The sequence below is a fragment of the Ictalurus punctatus genome, chromosome 26 (assembly GCF_001660625.3).
Source record: "Ictalurus punctatus breed USDA103 chromosome 26, Coco_2.0, whole genome shotgun sequence".
Taxonomy (NCBI): Eukaryota; Metazoa; Chordata; class Actinopteri; order Siluriformes; family Ictaluridae; genus Ictalurus; species Ictalurus punctatus.
Window position 1 is genome coordinate 8,657,488 of NC_030441.2, and position 22,526 is coordinate 8,680,013.

The window sequence follows — 22,526 nt, forward strand, 5'->3', positions numbered from 1 at the left end:
TGCATCATTTAGTGACAATATATTTCTTATCTTAGCAATATTTCTGAGATGAAAGAAGGCTATCCTAGTAATGTTATCTACATGAGCATCAAATGATAGACTGGAGACGATAATTACTCCAAGGTCTTTTACTGCTGTACATGATGAAACAGAAAGTCCATCCAGAGTTGGTATGTAATCAGAAAGCTTACTTCTAGCTACACGTGGTACTAGTACAAGTACTTCTGCCTTATCAGAATTAAGTAAGAGGGAGTTAATAAGCATCCAACGTCTAATATCTTTTACACAATCCTCAACTTTATTAAGCTGCTGTCTGTCCTCTGGCTTCGCTGAAACATACAACTGTGTATGATCAGCATAACAGTGGAAGCTAATTCCATGTTTACAAATAATTTGACCTAGAGGTAGCATATATATATATATATATATATATATATATATATATATATATATATATATATATATATATATATATATATATATATAAAGAGCGGTGGGCCTAAAATAGACCATTGCGGACCACCTCTGGTGTTTATTGCCAAAAGACCATATTTTGGTTTCATCTGACCATAGAACCCGATCCCATTTGAAGTTCCAGTAGTGTCTGGCAAACTGAAGACACTTGAGTTTGTTTCTGGATGAGAGTGGAGGCTTTTTTCTTGAATCACTTCCAAACAACTTGTGGTGATGTAGGTGACTTCAGATTGTAGTTTTGGAGACTTTCTGACCCCAAGACAACTAATTCAGCTGTGCATTGAGACAATATAGACACACGTCCAATTCCAGGTTGATTCATAACATTTCCAGTTGACTGGAACTTCTTAATTATTGCTGTGATGGTGAAATGGGCATTTTCAATGATTGTGCTATTTTCTTATAGACACGTCCCATTTTGTGAAGCTCAGCAACCTTTTGCCGCACATCACAGCTCTATTCCTTACTCTTACCCATTGTTATGAATGACTAACGTAATTTGGCCTATGTGTTACCTAATATTTATACCCCTGTGAAACAGGAAGTCAGATTCTTATCATGAATTTATATACTGTATACATTTCACATTAAATAACTAAATAGCAGCACAGCTACTTATCACATGCTTACCACTTCCTACAGCACAGGTGGCCAGGAAGTTTTCTGGCAAGGCTGAGTAAATGATCACAGATAACTACAAGCAGATAACTAGTCAAGTGACACGTTTAAAAGAGACAAACTTGGATACATGCTAACATGTACTGGTAAAATGTCTACTCTTGCTTCCTACAGACTGTCAAAATAATGTATGTGGTGTGTGTTGCCTGTTTAAGGGCTAACATAATATGACAGATCTTTTGTGACACGTATTGTCTACTCAGTGTAGGGAAAAATATCATTCTGCATAAATATATACATAAATTCAGGGATTTGTCAGCATAATCTAATTTCAGTCTATTCGTATTGATCTAAAATGTATGAGTGACTTTCTATTAATGTTATACTGTTACCCCATAACAAAGCTATGAATCCTGTACATAAGTAAAGAAAGAAAAAAAAGTTTACATAAGTGTATTAGTAAGTAATCAATTTTATATTCTTTTAAAAATGTTAGTTTCCTTCCTCCAAATGTATATATATATATATATATATATATATATATATATATATATATATATATATATATATATATATGTATATATGTGTGTGTGTGTGTGTGTGTGTGTGTGTGTGTGTGTGAATAGACGCATTTATTTGTGTTTTTTAATATTATCTGAGGCTGTTAACATCTAGTAAATCATGATTTGAGTCAGAAATTCAAGGTCATCAGGTTTAGGCTGCTAGCTGTGTTGAGTGTTGTGATATTTATGTGCACATTCATATGTATAAAAAATAAATAAATAAATAAAAAAAAGGTAGGGTTTTTTTTTTGTGAAGAACTGATTGTGAGGTTCTTGTGAAGCCGTCCATTCGTCCGTTCTTCTGGGGGAAATCATTTTGGTTACATAAGTCTAATAGAAATATTACTAAGTCATATTACAAAAAACTAAAACCATTCTAAAACATAAAACCACAGAGAAAAAGGTCTTTAAAGTTTAGTTGATAAGAATTGAAGTATCAGTCGTCTTATATTCCTGGTTTCCCAGAAACTGTGAACTTAATGTACATCAAAATATTTTAGTGTAAAATAAATGCACTTTAATTCATTCATTCATTTATTCAAACTTCAGTAACTTTATCCAGATGACCCATATACAGCATTCTGCAATCACCATCTACTTTACATTATATGCAATTAGTGAAGCAAGATTAACCACTGACTACAAATTTGTCTTTAGTTTCATATTTGTTAGTATGAAATTAAACATATGAAACTTGAAACAATATGAAACTTTGATAGCTAATAGCCAAGCTAGCCAGCTAAAACACATGAACCAAATCTAATTTTAGCTAACATTTACTTTACATCAAAGAATGTTATTGAAAATAAATTATTTGACAGTTAATTAAATGTACTGCATGTTCATGTGTTACATTCTATAAAGTTTGGTCATTTAAAACTAGTTGTTCGGTGTAATTAAGTGTATGTTAGTTACACAGTAAAGGCATGGTGGTACAGCACAGTAACGCAGTAGGTAGCGGTGCCACTTCAGAGCTCCTCCAAGGTCCGCAGTTCAATCCTGAGCCCAGGTTACTCTCTAAGTGGTGTTTTACATGTTCTCTCTGTGTTTCCTCCATGTTATTCCAATTTCATCACACCTTTCTAAAACATGCTGTTAGATGGATTGGCTACTCAAAAATTACCCGTAGGGGTGTGTGTATGCAGATATGTGCGTGATGCCCTGCTATGAGTGGGTTATTCAAAGGAATTTCTTGTCTCAAACCCAGTGTTTGTTTATTTATTTATTTATTTATTTCCAAAAGGGACAGTGTACATTGATCAACATTCATAATTGTAAATGTACCAAAGTTAGCCCAAAGGCTAATTTTCATCGATAGTCACTTTGCCAGATGTTATTAGGCATTAGTTTTTCCATGTTAGGCTGCGAATCCACTGGGGAAAAATGTTAGATGAAAATGAATGAACCGTGTAAAATGTTGCATTACCACATAAGAGTTAAAAATCACATAGAACATGACATGGAACATCTCCAAGATCTGTTGGCTATCTAGTAATTTAGCAAATCTGGCAAAACGAGGCATTTCTTTGTCAATGTTAATATCGTCTTAGTAGCATCATGCATAGCTAAAATATAGAATTAAATTCAATTACTATGAAGTCACTGGTAGAAAACGATATATTCTTAACATTCAATATCACTGCGAAATCTCGGTGATGTTTAGAGAGAACTGGTGAACGGGAGCATGTTTGCAAACTAGCTAACAATGGAAACAGCTATTCAACAGGAACCAGCGAGACTTTCATACTTAATGTTATGTTAGTCGTACATTTAGGCTCAAATTAGGTTCTTGGGTACAGTTTTTGCATGTAGTAAACTATTGTATTGATGTTTAGTTATATATTGTAGATATCATGCCCACAGGAGACATGACCAACCATTTAACATTCTTTTGTTTTTCTGCTTTGGTTTATACAAGTGAGGTGATGAAAAATGAAAATCACTAATTTGTTAAATTGTAATGATAACTTTGACTTTCTGCCCACTTGTGATATTGATAACATTCAGGGAGATGTCTGAAACTATAATAATAATAATAATAATAATAATAATAATAATAATAATAATAATAATACATTTTCTAATACTAATTAGTATTTATTTTATTGCATGAGTTTGTCATACATATTATTGCATTACAATTAGAAATACTTTTATTCCTGACACATTTACAGCCTTAAAATTAAAGTTAAATCTTACCTTTGTGGACATCACATTTATGTCATGTGATTATAATCGCATAGTATCATCACTAAGGCTTATTAATCGACATGTGGCCCTCTCTATGAACAAGAGTTGGCAACCAGCTGCAGTCAATTTGTCTTGTAAAGCTGCAAATTGGCATACAAAGATTCATCTGCCCAATAGGAAATAATTTGTTGCAAGTGCTGTGATGCAAATGTTTTAACTTACATGTTTACATGAGTAAGCAGATCAAATGACCATTCAATGTGTTAATGTGTTAATAAAACAGATAACCCTTCAACCCTTTAAACACTTTATTGTATTCTGGAGATTAAAAATTAAGGGTGGTCATGATTATGTGTATAATTTTCAATTATATTGGCTAATGACTAAAGCATCATGTCAGAAAATACAAAGTAAACAATCAAAATACTTATTAGTCATTATATTTTTGAAAACAGCAAATCATTATATAAGTACATACTGTATTTGCTGTACATTTCAATATGTTGTTAATCACATTATTTATTTTGGTCAAATAGTAAATAAAATGAAATTAAATTAATGAAAAAAAAACAGCAATTTAGTTATTTGCGATATGAAGCCAGTTTACTCTTTAGCAAAATCATCTACTTGGATCCCCTAGGTTTCAACTGCAATATGGGACATTACAGCATTATAAGATATTTAGGATACATGAACAGTCAGTTTAAAGCTCTTTAAAAAGTTCTATAATTTGTTTGTATATACATTCTAACATAAAATATAAATATGCACACCACAGGAGTATTTCGTTACAGTAGATTACTTTGGGGTTTATTCAACCCAGATGTCCATTTATGGCTTTGCAAATAAAAGGTTGACTCAGTGACAGAAGAGGCCTACTTGTTGAGCAGTGTTTTCAGAGAGCGGGTGAGAGTGTTGATGATTGCTGACATGGTGCTAGAATGGCGATCAAGTGTTTTAACACTTTGGTCCCCAGGAGCACTACCTGAGGCTCCCTCAGCTGCCCGGAGCAAGCACATGTAGTTCATGACCACCTCATCAACCTTAGCCACAACCTCACGCTGCTGCTGGCTTGCTGAAGCACCTAAGCCACGAACCAAGCACATACAGATCTCAGATAAGCAGCAAAGCACCTGAAAACTGGAACTGACTGCTAGCAGCATCTCCTCTGGGCTTCCATGTGCTTGGGCCATCCTGCGGCATGACTGACCAAGTGCTTTAGATTCAATTGCTAGCAGGTGCTTGTACTGTGCCAGCTCCTCTATCTGCATGGGTGGGGTTCCTCTGTCACTTCTACCCACGCTAGAACGCACCACAGCAATCAGCTCACTAACATCTCTTCGAACATCAGAAAAAACAGCGGGGTACACATACGTGTGGTCTTTCAGGGCATTAATGCGAACCAGCCTGTCCCCAAAGGTCATATTGTTTAAAACTTCTGCATACAGCTGCTCTCCTGTTGTGTCTAGAACAGGGCTGATGTTGTATTGGGAAGGTCCTGCTTCATCCAAGCCACAAAGCTGCCTTCTAAAACCATCCCCTATGTCACCTTCATCCTCCACTGTCGGGTTTTTCTTTTTGAAGAAACAGTAACTGAATGGACCATTGCATGTCCAGGGATTTATATCCAGCTTCTGCATGGATCTCATCTGCTTTGTATCCTTTTGTACTGGAAAAATGACACCATCTGTTCTGCTGTCCCTGTTGCTCACAGACCAACCCATGGTCTGGGATGCCACTGAACCTTGGGAGTAGCTTTTTGACAGCTTCTTCTTGGAAGGCCTTATTTGTAGTTGTGGCTCAGTTGCTTGCAAATGATCTTGCTGAAATCTACCCAGTGATAGTGCTCTTGATTTCTCAATCAGTGCATCAATACTTTCAGAGTCAGTAGTTATAATACTAGTATTTCTTCTTATTTCTCTGCCATGATTTAGACTATTGGTGTCACACTGATTTAACCCTTGAGAAGTTACATGGTTCTGTCTAAGAGGGACAACTGACTCTTGTGTTGGCCCACTGTAACTGATGCTCTTTGACAGACTTGATTGCAGGGGAGGAGTTAATGGTGGTGGTGGTGGAAGAGATAGTGGTGGTGGTGGTGGTGGAGGTGGTAGAGGGACGGCACAAGTTTTGACGTGCCTTGGTAAACTAGCAGGTGAGTCTCCTTCTCCTCTCAACAGCATTCTGCGGTCTTCTTTGCAAGCTACACTAGAGAGACAAAAAGAATCATTAAGCGTCTGTTGGACAGCATGTGTCACCTTGCAGTCAGACATTAGCAAGTCTTCTGTGCTTGCATGCGGTATCCCTTCACTGTGGTTCCTATTTAAAGACGGGACCTGATCAAGGCTAAAACTTTGCTCTATCTCACACTCGAGGCCAGAAAATGACCTTCTTCTTTCAGAATGATTAGGCCTTACTTCAAGGTTGTTGACAGGTCTCTGAGCATGCAAATCAGGACTCCTCTTCAATTTAGTAGGCAAAGTGGTTGAGTGGTATATTTTGGGGACTCTTTGAGAAGCTGCACTGGGGTTTGAGTTGGGAAGGAGCGAGGGAGAAGGTGGCATGCAGGGACATTTGATATTAATGTTCCCTTTACCTTTAATGGTGTCTAAAAAGAGTGAAGAGTTTGTGATATGCCTTCTGCTGTCCTTTTTGCATCCCCCTAGTCCTGCCCCCTGATGCATCTGGCTAACTGTTAGATAGTTTATCAACTGCCTATAAGACTCACTCCCCTCCTTTGTGTTAATGCTTCTTACACTGCCACGTTTTGCATGCAGATCACTTAGAAGGTTGCTCCTTCGAGCTGTACCTGTGGTTTCCTTGATTTTGGATGGTCGGGCACTGAGGGATGGATTGGATCCCGGAGGATGTACATTTGGCAGCATCTTCCTCAGGAGAGCAGCATCTGCATGAGGGTGAAGGTCCCTTGATGTGAGGAGTAGGGAGGAGGAGGATCCAGAGAAAGAGCTCTTGCAGTCAGTGGCACAAAATGGGGAGTCCACTGGTGTTGCAGAAGCACTACTTCCTGTACTGCCACCAACATCCAGAGACGAGGACTGGGAACTCTGAAGGGAAATCCGAGCTTCATTTTGCAAAGAAGAAATCCGCTTGGCTAGGTGGTACTCACACAGTCGTGCCACTCCTTGTCGTAATGGTGGAAGGATCTGTTGATCATCCTTATAGATTTCAGTCTGTTCAGTATCCTGAAGGTTCTTTGTTGGGAGACTACAATTACTGCCAGTTAGCTCCTCTCTTGAACCAAGAGATTCTGCAACCTGACTCCCTGTAGGCTCATTTTCTATTGGGGACTGTAGTCCTTGAAATCTTTCACAGAATTCTTTCACAACCAGTTGTCTTCTTCTATTACTTTCTCTTCCACTGAAGGTGTTATACTTGCCTGGTGCATCTTTATTTTTTTTTATTCGTCTTCCCTCAGTCGCTATTGCTTTCAATCGCTTTCCAGTATTCAAAAGAGTGCTTGAGTGAGACTTGACCAGGTATTTACCCAGGGACTTCTCTGTCTTTGCCTCAGGCTCTGTCTCTGGATTATCAGAAGACGGTACATTATGCTTTGAAGGCACTGCTGTAGACTGAACCGCCAAGTCTTTGCGTCTTGAGGGACTACGTGGTGGCTTAGGAATAGACGCTCTGGCACAAGGGGAGACAGGGAATTCTGTCTTTTCCTCCTGAAGGGGTTGGTAGCCCTCTGTGGTGGCCACAAGAAGACGCATCGCATTCTCAGACAGCCTGTGGCCTGCAGTTTGTTCTGAGCTCTCGGTCATCTCTGAGGAGTTGGTCTCATTTCCTGAATCTGATGAGGACTCCGGACTAAAAGCTCGTGATATGCCAGTTCCTGTAGGTAAAAATTATGGGCAAGTAAGTTTTTGTTGCACTGTTTACTTTCATTGTTCATATTTACTATTTATTGGGTTAATGTTTTTGATAAAGTAAGTCATGGCTTGTTTTAATCCCCTATTACATTTTATACATTTCAGTCCCTTGCACTTTTATATGACCTTTTACACAAATTTATACATTGAGTATTTTTGGTATTTAGATAGTAATTAAGTACACAGCAAAATTTCCAGTACGAAATTAACTTGGCATGTGTTAATGAAAGAATCTAGCAGTTACAGTAATTCCACAGTTGGAATTTTGCTGTATACCTAAAACAGAGTCTAGTAAAACTTTGTGAATGCAGTAATAATATAAAGACCTGCAACGCTGTTAGACTGAGACTGTGTGGTTTCCTCAGATACAGCAAGTGCTTCTAGTGCTTGCAGTGTATCCACAACAGCATGATCCAATATTCTGACACTATTGCCCTCACCATGCGTTGGGACAGCATCAATCAGCGACACAGGAATGCTGTCATTGTCACAGCAACTTTGTAGACGGCTTTTGCTCTCTGCTCCTTCCTCATCTGAACTGTCCCTGAAACCAGGCGGAGGTGCAGCAATGGCCATGTTGAGGGAAAGAAGAATTGCATCATTTTCATCCTCATCATCATCTCCCTCTGGAGGTGGAAGGGCGGTTAAATCTATGATATCGTCGCTGGAACCAGAAAGGGTGAGAAAAGTTATCTTGCTTGTTGGCAGCCCGACTTCACCCTCTCCAGGTATTGCAGGTGTGTCCTCTTCACAGCTAGCTTCATCCTCATCCTCCACATCATCCGTGGTCTCAGCATAGCATAAATCACGTAAGAGAGGTTCTTCGATACCTTCAGTGTTGTCAAAGATTTTCCCCTCACCAATGTTGCTATAGACTACATGAGGCCTAATCTGAAACGTTGCACCATCTGGAGTGCCAAAGCCCACATCACTGCTGGAAATGAAATCAGGCCGTTCAAGCAACTCAGGACTCTCATCCATGAGGCGCTGATAACCCAGGTTCCGAGGGTTTACAGCATGTAAAAGTGGATCTCTGAATATAAAGGACACCTTAGCACTCCTGGGAGAGTCCTGGGGTTGATGCCTTACAGGTGGAAGAGGTGGAAGTTGGGGGCTTTTGCTTCTTAGTTGTGACCTCTCTTCACTGAGGCCTGGATAAGGGGGTGGCAGGGGCTCTGGAACATAAGGAGAGCTTATGCTGTCCTCTCTTGCTTTTTCCTGTGGGTAATCTGCTTCGGGCCGATAAGAAGATATGCTCTCTTGATTGTTGAGATCTTCACAGGTACCCAAAGAGGTACTGTACGGCCACTCAAGTTCTCTAGCATCCTGGCCTGAAATGGATAGAAACATCTTGTCAATCTCATTTAGAAAGCTTGTTGCCCATCAAAAGTTTAAAGACCTCTAACATTTATCATTTAATAATAATAATAAAAAAAATGAGTATTTCATTTCTATTGTGCAATAACAATTGTTTAAGAAAATAACCTGAAACTAATTAATCTGTGCATTTTGCATAAACTTTTGATTGTTTTTGCACAAACAAATGAAAGCAGTGTATCTACTCTGAGCTTGAAATAAATTCATCCATAGGCACTTACCACTGTCTATTTCTCCGCTGCTGTTGCTGTGGGCCATATTGAAAATGGAGCGACGTGAGTCCACTAGAAGACGATAGTACCCAGCTGTTAGGCAAGCCAGGTTCATGGCATCACTGGACTCCATTATTAACGTGATAGGCTGTTTCAGAAAGAAATTTGGAATGACATTAAAACCTATTCATGACTCAAAGACAATTTGAAACCACTTGTCTTGATCATACTGTATATCGAAATTAAATAGCATAGTAGTAGTGTTTAATTGATCAGCAGACCACATTGCACATTTTTAATAGTATACCTTGACGTCCAAAACATGTAGTTCTACCCGCACATTGACCTCATCCTCTGTGAGTATCTCAATGCGATTAACATGGCTGAAGTCTGCCAGCAGGGCCACTAGATTTGTCTTGACATTGATAACATGACTGATACCATACCTCGGTCCTACAAGTAATGTAACACCTGTTTCCTTATCCCCTTGCTATACATGAAAAGGAAGCCAACAAAAAAAAAAAAAATCAAGAAAGTGTAATAACAGTGAGCACATACTGTATGTTAAAATTCACTTTAAAGTTGCACGGTAATCATAATGAACTTACCAGTAGAAGAGATTTAAACACTCGTCCTCCATACAATCTCAAATCACTGAGATACTTCAAATAGTGAACCTTTGCTTGCAATATGGTTAACTGCAAAACAATATTAAAGTTCTCATTACTCAAGAAATCTGTGGATTTCTTATCACAGTGGTCTTGAAGAGAGGATTAGATTAACAAGATAATAATAGATACATGTATTATTAGAGCTCATTTTAAGGCAGACGACATCTCAATGCATATTTAATGATTTCTGTGTGAACGAATATCCACGTAAGAAACATCTCACCTTTGTTGGCAACGATGCTTTCAAAAGGTTTGTGAATGTTTGTTGCCTTGCCTTTGTACCACTAGATGCCTCTCTTCTAACATTTTACCAAACCTCACACAGCATACTCACAGCAAAATCCCCAGTGTTGAATTAACACCTAGAGTGTTTTAGAGATTTTACTCTATCAGTGTTCATTCGTGTCCATTTGGACACATAAAAGCACTGAAGGTGTTAATTCAACACGGGGGATTTTGCTTTGGAAGATGAGACACTGGACTGATAGGAGTTTCTGAAGAATCTTTTATTTACAGTTGATTGTAGAATCTGGTCCCTGATCAGTATAAACAGATACTAAGGGATACCCACCTTCTTCCCAGGGGCTACTAGATTCTGATTGGTTTTCAGGATGTGAGTCAGAGCTTTTTTGATGTTTTTCTCCTTCATGCTGGAGAACACCGAGGGGGGTAGGAAATGTGCCAAACCCCACTGCTTCCTGTGGGACAGCATATGTGCACTGTGAGGACACTTGGCAGACTGAATATGGCAAACGCTTTTTTGTTTCTTGTTTAAGTCCAAATCTGAATAGCTGAATGGGTTATATATCTATAGACTATTTTTCTGGTAATAATTGTCCATTATAATCTATAATTTTTTTTTTTTTTAATTGTAGTCGGTAACACTTTCCATCAAGGCCTTATTTATAATGAACTATAAATACATTCATAATGTGTTATAATACATTTATAACACATGATACATATAGTTGTAAATGCATTGAACTTCATAGCAATGTCTATTTTGCATTATGAATTATTAATATAATGTAGTATAAGTAATCTACATAACACATTGCCAGTGCAGAGTGCATACTGTATTACGTTCATATAGACACTGAGGAAACAGGAATCGCATACCTCTTTTTAAACATGTGTTGTAGCGTGTATGTGCGACAACATTTAAATGTGCTCGAATATTTATAGATTATTATAAACATGCACTACTGTATGTGACCAAAAGTATGTGGACACCTGTCCATCACACCTGTATGTGGTTCTTCCACAAACTGTCGCCACAAAGTTGGAAGCACACAACTGTATAGGACGTCTCTGAATGCTATATTATTACAATCTCCCTTTACTAGAACTAAGAGGCTCATACCTGGTCCAGCAATGACAATGCCCCTGTACACAAAGCAAGCTCCGTGAACACATGGTTTGCCAAAGTTGGAGTGGAAGAACTCGAGCATACTGCACAGAGCCCTGACCTCAACCCCACTGAACACTTTTGCATAATTTAAACAGCCTGCTCAGAAAATCGACTTAATCCATCTCTGAATATATGTAACTTTCCCCACCTAAATATTGACACAACCTTTGGACTTGAATCACCAACTTTGAATACGATTCACCCAGCCCATCCCCCCTCCCCCACATATACACAAACTAAATAAGATTGTCTGAATACTTGTGCAATATTTTTGAATGGACATTCAACATGACTGACACAAGTACAGATGCCTAATCTGTCCTGATTGATTAGGTACTGATAGTCCATTTTATTTATTTTCTCTCCATTTCCAAAGAGTCTGGGGTGCCACAAAGACCAGGTTTTCTGAGCACATATAGAACTGCTGGAAAGTAAGAAAAACTTACTTATAAAAAAGAATTCACTCACCCCACCTTTAAGATACGAGCTGACATTTGAAACTTAATGAAGTAATTCATGATAATACTGCCACTGTACTATAGTCCTAAAATGCCTGATTTATGAAAGTTACCCTGATGGAATGCAAGAGTTGGCAAATTAAAAGCTATAAATCACAGCGTCTCTCAGTCACACAGTTCCTGCTGTAAACACTCCTCCTTTTAATTAGGTCTGACAGTAGACTGATGGATAAAGGGATCAAGCTTCACTTAGGCTGTTCGCTCTCAGTTCTGAAGTGCGAGGCAGTCAAGTGAAGGCTTACTCACTGGATGTACTTCATTGAGAACTTCTGTGTCGGCCGTGTGGTGAGGCTGAGGACGTACATCTGCAGAGCAGCGAGACGAAGAGCGGCGTCATACTTCAGTTCAGGGCCAAAGCGCTCCCGGACCACGTCATTACAGCTCTGAGGGAGGGAGGGTGATAAAAACACGTTATAGCCCAATGTCTATTTTTACAAGGACTGTTCAACCAAGCAAGATTAACATGGGCAGCAGTAACTGAAAGCTAAATGAACTGAAGTCATGTTTGTGTGAGATTTGCCTTTGAGGTTCTCATTTTTGTTCCATACTGTAGATCTAATGATGTGATTATTAAAACGTACATATTTTTTAAAGAAATACCCACTTTTGATTTAAAAGAGGATGTAAATAGTTTGAGTAATGACTTGACATCTTTGTCATTTTGTCCGACAGCATGGATACAATTCACATCACACTGCTAGATTAAAATACAAATGAATACGATTCAAGGTGTTCAGTAGTTAACTATTGGGTAGCCATTACGGATAGGGTCATATTTTAGGTCAAGAGTGGGGGAGAATGGGAGCCAGGAGACTTTGCTCACAGGCTTTAAAGGTCACTATTCTGCACAGATGTATGTTTTTTGCATGGTTTGATAAGAAAAGAGAGGATAGAAACGACAGAAACAGAACAAAGGGATGTGAAGTTTTAAGTTCACTGGCATTTTCAATCTACTTTGACTCCAACTGTATTTACATTTGACCTTAAGCTATAATGCTAATTTTCCATGGAAAGTGTTTCTTCTTTGAGTAGATTTGATTGACAGCTACTAAAATGTGACAGCTTCAAATATTACATCTCCAAATAAGTGTTCTGACTTAAAAAGGCTTAATTAAAATAATAATTAAAAAAAAGCAATATGTCCAGTTTATATATGCATCATAAAAACGAAATCATCATAAATATATGTGAAAATCTTGTGTTTTAGGGATGATTTATTTGTAATTATCTAATTCATCTTTAATAATCATTACAATTGCTTGTTAGCCAGTTACAACAACTTTCATTCATTCATTGTTCGCAAAAAATTAGCATTGTTTGAGCTACGAGTTTAATACCTTAAAGCTTGTCAGAATTTAGCAGTACATAAAATATTTAACCAAACACAGTCAGTGTACATAATATATGCAGTGTCTTTTATTGCTAGTTTTTAATGTGTAGTTACCATACTGGTAACTTGGAGGCATAATATTTCATCTCACTATACATGGGCTTACGCAGTCTGATCTCTGTAAAAATTCTCTCACCTGGACATAGAGATATTCAAAAGCCACTCCATCCCTTCTGAGAAGATCGACTGGATCCTTTGGAACGAAGCTGATTCTGAAAAAGCATTTCATTTTGTGTGATCCTGGCCTCTGCGTAACCTGGAGTATGAGAGTACGAATATGGTCAGCGCCGTGACAGACACATACTGTGAAACTTACGCATGGCAGGAAAATGATTTTGAGTCAAATAACTCCAGGACTCCAGCATTTTTTTCTATAGAATAAGCTTTTTGCAGCACTTCTAATGAATCCTGTATTAATCATTCATTTATAGCATTTTATAATGCATGTCGTTAACTTAAAATAGCCATAATTAGTTATAGTAGCACAGGGGCGTTAGCTGGAGTGTTAATCAACCGGGGCTGAACGCAGATTCTTCTACATCAAAAAAAAAAACAAATAAAAAATTATAATAACTTACTTCTAAATAAACTGTTTCCATGCATTTTATTTCTTGCACGTGAGAGCTAATTGTTTTAAAAATGGGAAAATTGAACAAAAAGGTTGGATTTATCATAAAACTTGCCTCGGGTGTTATCACTGTTTGCAGGACTACTAGTTTAGACCGATAAAATGACCGAAACAAATGACATTTTAGACCGATAAAATGTCAAACTTTTTGATTATCTAACACAAGACTAGGCTGGTTTGGTGTCGCTACCTATGAGGGAGGCACAACTAAACCATCACTGTATGGGTTTAGCTGCTACAGAGCCATGCAAAGTACGTTTTATATATATATATATATATATATATATATATATATATATATATATATATATATATATATATATAAATAAAATTTATTTTTTATTATTAGCTGTCAGCTAATAAGGCATGAGTATTTCCACGTATTTCCCTGTAAACCCCGTCTGATCGGTCTCGGCTCTGATCACTGAAGATATAAAATTACAACACCGCCGTCTTCTTTTACTGACGTTCAGTTACGTTCAGTGGAGAATTATTCAGGGCTAAAGGAAAAATCTTTGGGCCTACAGCCTCAAATACCCAGGCCAGGTTACACCCCTATAGTAGCATATACAGGGTGTCGCAAAAGTGTCCATACATAGAGGAGATTAACACTTGTTAGCAAAATGTCTTCCAAAATTTTTCATGCTTAGTTTATTTATATATATATATATATATATATATATATATATATATATATATATATATATATATATATCAGATAGCCTTTAAGAACGCCTTCAACAAAAGAAGAATGTATTGAAATCATTCTCATGGTTGGATCAGGAAGCTGTCGCAAGGTTGCGATGGACTTTAACAGGAAACATGGCGAGCACATCACACACAACACTGCTGCTAAACTTATTAACAAATTCATAAAGACTGGAAGTGTTGCAGAACAACCGAGAAGTGGACGTCCACGAACATCCACTGACTAAGAGACAGCCAACATGGTGCTGGCAAACATAATCCCCTACGTATGAAGACTTTTGGGACACCTTGTGCATATAAGGCATAACTATATATAAAGCATATGATGCCAAAGTATATGATGACATAATTTCAGTTCTTATAATGCATTATAATATCTGTTCATGACACTGTATATGCACTATTCCTGTTAGGGGCTTAAACACACCTACACCTACATATATGTATATATCCTCATTACCGGAATTTTTCGCTATTGCTTTACTCTCAATTTTGTTTCAAACAGGATATTAGACACTATTTAATTCAATAAAATGAATAAATTACTTTTGAGAACACAAAGTACCAAGCTGTATGTCCTGTTTGTGAATCTCCTGTCACTAAACCTGCAAATAGCACTTACCTGTATAGTGCTTCATAATGTGTTGGGTATTGAAATGAAATTCCATTCACATTTCAAAGACAAAAAAAAAAGAGTTCACTTCACTGAAATAATACTGTATTATGTGTTATATACATTTATAGATATTTGAGTATAATTTGAGAAAATCTTCTCAAGGTGTATGTTACAATGCATTGTAAGGTGTGATACAAATACTTACACCACAGCCTGCATTGTACAACATTAGTTTCTATAATATTCTGATGTACAGATATTACAATCAGTCCATACAGGATTTCGCAGAGGATTTTCTGATTGTTGCGGCCAAAATGCTTGGTTTTTCTTCGGCTTTTAAAAAAAATTGTGATGCAATTTATGGAGTTGTTTTTTTTTTTTGTTTTTTTTATGTGGAAAACTTCTTGAATTGGTGAAATTCCAATTGCATGAAATGGCTTTGTGTTGTCTTTTGCAGTGATGTTTGTTGGTAAATGAGACCTTTTAGCTGTACTCATGTTCGACGCATGTGAATCGAAGAGGACTTTTGGCTGAAGGTGCGTTGCGATGTCGTCACATGACGTGTCTCAAATCTGCGTCAACTCTGCGGTGATTTTGAAAAATCGCAAGCTCTTCTGAACATTGTGGAGTTTGCATGATTTTGAGTTCATTTCTGTGATCACACAAATCCTGTAGGGACTGCCTAATGGGTTATAATGTAGCATGCAGCCTATAAGTAATATACTCGTGCTTTATGTAAGGAATAAAACACAGTGCTGTTATAGAAAAATAAATAATGACAAGGTGGTGTGATGCAAAGTTAACCGTTACCACCCCAAAGTTAATATTTTCCTATAACAACACAACAGGGGTATTTCTCTGACATCACAGCAATTTGCAAACGATTGCTATTCTGTGTAACACATCTCACTTTTATCCATTTAATGCTGTGCAATATCCATGAAGCAAGTTAGCATTAGAACAGTTCTCCAGTCTCTACCTCTGACTGTTACAGAGTGCTAACACTGGAGACTCCTTGCTGAAATATTAAACAAACATCTCCTTTCAGAAAGATTCACTATCAATTTGATATGTTTGTTTGTTTGTTTATTTATTTATTAGTCTTAGATTATATGAAGCATTCCTTGATACAAGTCTCTGTGGGTTAATAGTAGTACAGAAATTATAACGCATTGGAACGGGGATCTGTAATTTGTTTATAAATGCCTGTATCTGTAAATACTTATATGCATGAGGTATAATCGATGACGGTGTATAACACGGTAACAATGCATGTATAGAGAATAATGAATATAGGGTTCATTGAACAAGCTTTCAAGCGTCCTCTCTTGGCCTCTAACATTCTGAGGAGAGAACGTTTTCATTTCTGCTTGCACAGTGACTCATATCAGATGTTTCCGGTGCTTTGTGCATATAAAACAACCTACTCGATAAGCCTTCAGACCCTCATTAAAACACAGAAAGGCTCATATGGATGTGGTTTGGCCAGACTTGATAAATAACACGATGAGGGTACCTCATCCTGTGCATACAAATCCATGTAACCGGTTCCTGCAAATCCCAGCTGATAATAAAATCCTGTGGCTTTTACAGTGACTAATAACTCATTGTGTTTATATTAAATGCTTGATTGGTCGATAAGTGTCAATTCATTTTTCTATAACAGTAGCTCTGACAGTTGTTCCAGCTAAAAGGCTTATTAATGCGTTTATGATACGTAATGGTTTCTGTAGTAATAACATATGCACACTTGCATGTGCACGGATGATTTTTAATAATGTGTATAATCGTTGATATGGTTGAATTCTGTGAGGAGACGTTTACTCTTTTTTTTTTTTTATTTTGGAAGGAGTCTCCAGTGTCAGTACTTCAGCACTTAAGCGATATAAAATGTTCTATACGACATTGGTCTTTGTTTCTACTTATAAGTTTGTATTAATTTATGTGTAGGTCTAATGTTGATTATAAATTGTTTAGTTTTTTGGCTTGGATATTGTTTGTATTTTTTCAATTCAATTCAATTTCATTTTATTTGTATAGCGCTTTTAACAATGGACATTGTCTCAAAGCAGCTTTACAGAAATATATAATTTTATATATATATTAATTAAGTATTTTTTGGTGTGCTGATGTCATGTATTTGTTAGATATTTTGGGATTGTATTTTATTGGAAAGGATGATTTATCGTCATTGGATAATTGTTTGTTGTCTACGCCCATTGTCAGGTGTGTCTATTTAAAGATTTTCAGGACTTAATGTTGTTACTGCCTGAAAAAGACAGACACGGTTGAAACAATGTCTGCTCTATTTATTATTAAAATGTTATAGCAGTGTGCCGTCCCTTTTTCCTTCCATGATTTGTTTAATTTTGGCCATGCACACACTTTTTTTTGGACGTGCGCACACTATCCTGTTTCAGCACTTCAAGGAAAGTCATCAGGATGAAGGACTCTGAGGAGGAGCTCTGGAAAATGATGAGCTGCATTCAAATATTATTAACTTGAAAAGAGAGGGGAAATAAGGGAGGATGTTTATAGCTACTATAAGATAAGTGATAACAAGAACTAACTTGTTTATTCATTGGCGAATTGCTGTGGTGCAAGAAGAATAAAAGGCTTTGTGTTGTTATAGGAAAATGATCAACTTTTGTGGGGTAATGGCCCTCCGCTTTACATCACATGCACCACGCCTCATTGCTGATTATTTTCCTATAAGACCATATCCTGCCATGTCAAATTCCTGATACGTTCTAATACAAATCAATTTCTTATAAATTCTGATAATTACAAAATGATGAGAGCGCTCACATCCTGAGCCGATGTTTTCGAGCTCTCTGAAAACCTTGAACGTGTATTTGGGGTCTATCTTGGCTTACGGGTCTCTTAAATTTCTCACAATGTGGAAACAACATGGTTACATCATTATTACAAACAGCTTCTCCATGAGAAGTGTCTGGAATATTATTGTACACAGTGCATCACTGATATTACAAATATATACAGTATATAACTATAACTAAAACAAAAGCAAGAGGGGTAATGCAATCTTTTTCTGAGTGGTGTTAGAAATCTACAAATCCTAAAACACCACATTTGAAGTAATTGGATCCACTGCTAGCCATAGCACATTTAGTGCCTTATGCAAGCCTCACCCACCCCCACCTTCACTAATGCCTCTAAAGAACTGACTTTCTTACAGGATGTGGAAAAACACCCATAAAAATCAACACACGTCTCACAAATGTTTCGCAAGCAAGCCACTCCAGATTAATTTTTTATGCGCTGTGCAAGTAGTTTCGCCACTGACGGAAAGTGTAAAGATAATGTGTGTTCAATAAAACACGATGTGAACATTGCTGAAAGTGGTTTCATTTTGTGTTATCTGAAAAATCACTAAATTAGTCATCATCCTTTGTAATGCAAATCATCATTGATTAGTTTTCAGACATTGGGATTTGTTCTGCTTGCTCATCCTACATTATCTCCAACTTTACACAAGAGCAGCAGTGGTACATTTGGGAGACCGGGATGTACAGTATGTTTCACATACAGTTAAACACTTGGTAAAATTTTAATTTCGGCAACCAATGACATGCACAAAAGTCCTTTAACGCATTTATATTCTGCTCTGTTTCAGTGGGGTAGAGGGACTCCACTTGTGCGTGTAATGAAAAACAATTTTTCTATGTAAAATTATATTCCTGTAAGTTTGAACTCAGAGAAACAACATAAACATAAAAGGTCAAACTCCTCGTCTTTGTAAATCTAAAACGAAAACGTTCCTATAATCTCACAATTGTGTACGCACACTTCTCATCAGAACGTTGACGATTTTTGGTATGGTTTTCTAAAATACGTTTTAAAAATTGAGACCTTGTTGTATTTTAAGCATTAAGGTCCAGGCGGATACATTTTACTTTTTTATATTCTTAAATATTTTTCTTTAAAGAAATATTAGAATGCAAAGATTTTCATCTAAATATGTATGGTAGGCTGGGAAAACCCACCATATATGTATGTGGTTAAATTCTGGCAAACATCCAAAAGGTTTCTGCCTATAACATACGTTGACATCCCAACTTAAAGAAACTATAAATAAATTTCACCAAAATGACATTTTTAATTAGTCATTATTTTGCTTAGGCTGTCTGCCTGCGAAGATCACTCTGGGATAAGGAGCATGTTTAACAAATGCTGATGTCTTGTTGTTGTATTGGCTATGCCTAATGCGCAATGGCTCTGATCGATTTTCCCCCTTTTCTCTGCTTCAAAATGACTTGCTTTGCTCCCATAGAAAGCTTTCTGGTCTTCTAATTGGTTGATCCTTTTTTAACAACAAATGCAGTCTTCACATGCAAAACCTAGGATTCAAACCAAGAGTAGACATTCAGAGCTAACCTGGCCAACCAGAAACACCTGTCAGTCACATGTTCCAATATTTCTGATCACTTGAACAATGGGTGGGTTCAAATAAAAGGTGCCATGTTCTGACTTGTTCGATCGTCTCATATTCATCGTTTGATCTCAGACCCAAGTGTCTTTAGTGTATAGCACAAACAAAAGAATTGGCCTTGGCGTTCCAATAATTTCGGAGGGGACTGGAATAGTAGTACATATACACAGCCGCTCATATTCAGTGGAATGTAAAGGTGTAAGTAATTTTTGTACCTTTTTAAAGTAATATTTAAAAAATTCCTGAAATAGTACTGCTATTATATAATTAGAGGCAGTTTGAGATCCACTGCATATTAGTAAAATAATAATAATAATAATAATAATAATAATAATAATAATAATAATAATAATAATTCTTTCATCTCTCATTTGTTTTATTTTATATATATATATATATATATATATATATATATATATATATATATATATATATATATATATATATATATATACACACACACACATATATATATATATATATATATTTTTTTTTTTACCAGAGTCAACATCTCCTGTTCATGCAGAAGCAGCAGTCTGCTGCCCAAGTCCTCGGCCCTCTGTTCCAGCATGAGCGAGAAATGCTCGATGCACTTGATAGACAGCTTCTCTTGCAGCGTCATGATGACATCCTATTTCACATAAGGACAAAAGCGCATTGACTTCTTAGCTCCCTTGACATCAGATAATAATATACAGGCTCTGTACAGAAAATGAGACTGTGACAGTAAAAATTTAATGAAAGAAGCAGACAGCGGAGTTTAGTGTACGTCTGGGAATAGCAAGTACAAGAGTTACACGTTTCGACTGCTCGTGAGCATCGAGCGGCAGACAAACGAGAAAATCACCTTGATGGATGTGCTGTTGTCGAAGCGAAAAGACTTGGTCTGTCCGTTCTCCAAGTACACCTTCAAGACATTTGGCATGAAGAGCAGAGCGTTGTCCTTCACAGTGTCCTGCATGGAACCAGAGATCCGTTATACTTGACTACAAGGAATTTCACTGATCTATCATGCTTCCTTGATCCTGACGATGGTATTCACTTACTCAAAAAATACAGCGCATGAACTAGAGAATTGGTAGCACTATATTTTGCAATATAGTACGTAAAAAGTAAGCTGATTGTAAATTAATCGGCAAATAATTAATAAAATTTCATTAATGTGAAAAACTACCAAGTTTCTAGGGCAGTACTTGGTGCTATATAATTACAATATATTGTCAAAAGTCCAGTATGTGGACTCCTGACTATCACACCCATATGTGCATGGTGAGCATCCCATTCCAAACCCATGGGCATTAAAATGGAGTTCATCCCAGAGGTGTTTAGTGGGATTTTGTGCTCCACTCACACTAGCCTTCTTTTGCACCAGCCTTGGCAAACCATGTCTTCACAGAGCTCGCGTTGTGCACATGGGCATTGTCATACTGGAACAGGTTTGGGCCTCTTAGTTCCAGTTAAGTGAAAGCTCAAATCTACAGCATACAAAGACATTCTAGACAAGTGTGATGGTCAGGTGTCCACATACTTTTGGCCATATAGTGTATAGAAGTAGAACAATGCACAAATTCATCCGGAGGCAAGTTGAGTTGTAGCTAATGTTCAAAGCAAACATAATAAGGTGGGGGGAAAAAATCAATTTGACCATTGCATGGTTGTTGGTGCCAGATAGGGCTGGTTAGAGTAGAAACTGTGTAGAAACTGCTGATCTCTTGGGATTTTCATTTACAGTATATATAAAGTTTACACAGAATGGTGCGAAATCAATCAAAATACAAACAAAATCCCGTGAGCATCAGTTTTGTGAGCAAAAACACTGTTGATGAGAGAGATCTCAGAATGCACAACATTTCATGCCTTAAGGCAGACTGTTTTTGAGGCTACAATAGCTGAAGACCACATGGGGTAACGGGTGCAGGCTCACCAAAATTGGTTTGAAAAGCATAATCCAATCAAACCAGTCTGAGCATTCTCCTCTCACGTCTCTGATCAAGAAGTCATTACTTCCCATAGAACTGTTTCTCCCTGGTGTTTTTTTTTTTTTTGGACCATTCTATGTAAATTCTAGAGAAAAGAAAATCCTAAGAGATCAGCAGGCAAGACTAGCTCATAAGCCAGTGCACATCAGTTGGGAGATACAGCTTTACCCTGATGAAATCTGCTGTAACTCACTTTGTATTGAACTGATTATTTATTTATTTATTTATTTATTTACAAAACTTGCTTTTTATTTTGCTTCATTTCTGCTTATAGCAGGTGACATAAATGTAAATATACATGCTGTTGATAATTTGATTGATTTTACTTGTTGGAAACTTGGGCAAAGCAGTGTGAGACAGGACAATGTAAATGCATTGTGGGACAGAATCAAGACCTGCCAATCTTAAAGAAAGTTGCTGCTGTTAATGGTATTTTTGACATTTCCAAACCAGGAGTCAGCAATAATACGTTTATACAAAATCAGAAAGTATAATCTTAATGCAAAACACCTTTAGAGCTAAATATTCATTCAACCGAGTTTAATTGAGCTCGTATTATGTTATTACGTTTTGACTTTGGTTAGCCCACACTTCAACCCTAATCACACTGTAAAACCGGATAAGTTCATTTAACTCAAAAAAATTTGAGGAAACTAATTACCTCAAAATTTTTAAGTTGATAAATCAATTTCTTTAAATGAAATACACTTAAATATAACAAAAGATTATTTTAAATTACAAAGTTTGAGTTAATTTTTTGTTATATTTAAGTGTATATGGCTTAAAGAAATTGATTTATCAACTTAAAAATTTCGAGGTAATTCGTTT

The 22,526-nt window shown here is 37.0% G+C and overlaps 1 protein-coding gene across 6 annotated transcripts in view; it reads right to left on the bottom strand.

The window, feature by feature from the left end:
* Positions 1-4,135: 4,135 nt before the first annotated feature.
* The window catches only part of LOC108259089 (FERM and PDZ domain-containing protein 4), a 77,685-nt gene continuing 59,294 nt past the window's right edge, over positions 4,136-22,526 (bottom strand). For 3 of the 6 annotated variants that reach the window (XM_053676327.1, XM_053676326.1, XM_053676330.1), the window contains exons 7-16: positions 20,567-20,674; positions 20,219-20,350; positions 13,451-13,570; positions 12,171-12,307; positions 10,567-10,693; positions 9,933-10,022; positions 9,632-9,814; positions 9,334-9,472; positions 8,062-9,066; positions 4,136-7,698 (exon numbers count right to left, since the gene is read on the bottom strand). In XM_053676327.1, coding sequence (XP_053532302.1) covers positions 4,721-7,698; positions 8,062-9,066; positions 9,334-9,472; positions 9,632-9,814; positions 9,933-10,022; positions 10,567-10,693; positions 12,171-12,307; positions 13,451-13,570; positions 20,219-20,350; positions 20,567-20,674 — 5,019 coding nt within the window. In that variant the 3' untranslated portion in view covers positions 4,136-4,720. The remainder of the gene's footprint in view (positions 7,699-8,061; positions 9,067-9,333; positions 9,473-9,631; positions 9,815-9,932; positions 10,023-10,566; positions 10,694-12,170; positions 12,308-13,450; positions 13,571-20,218; positions 20,351-20,566; positions 20,675-22,526) is intronic. The other 3 variants (XM_017458275.3, XM_053676331.1, XM_053676328.1) reach the window with 3 other exon arrangements.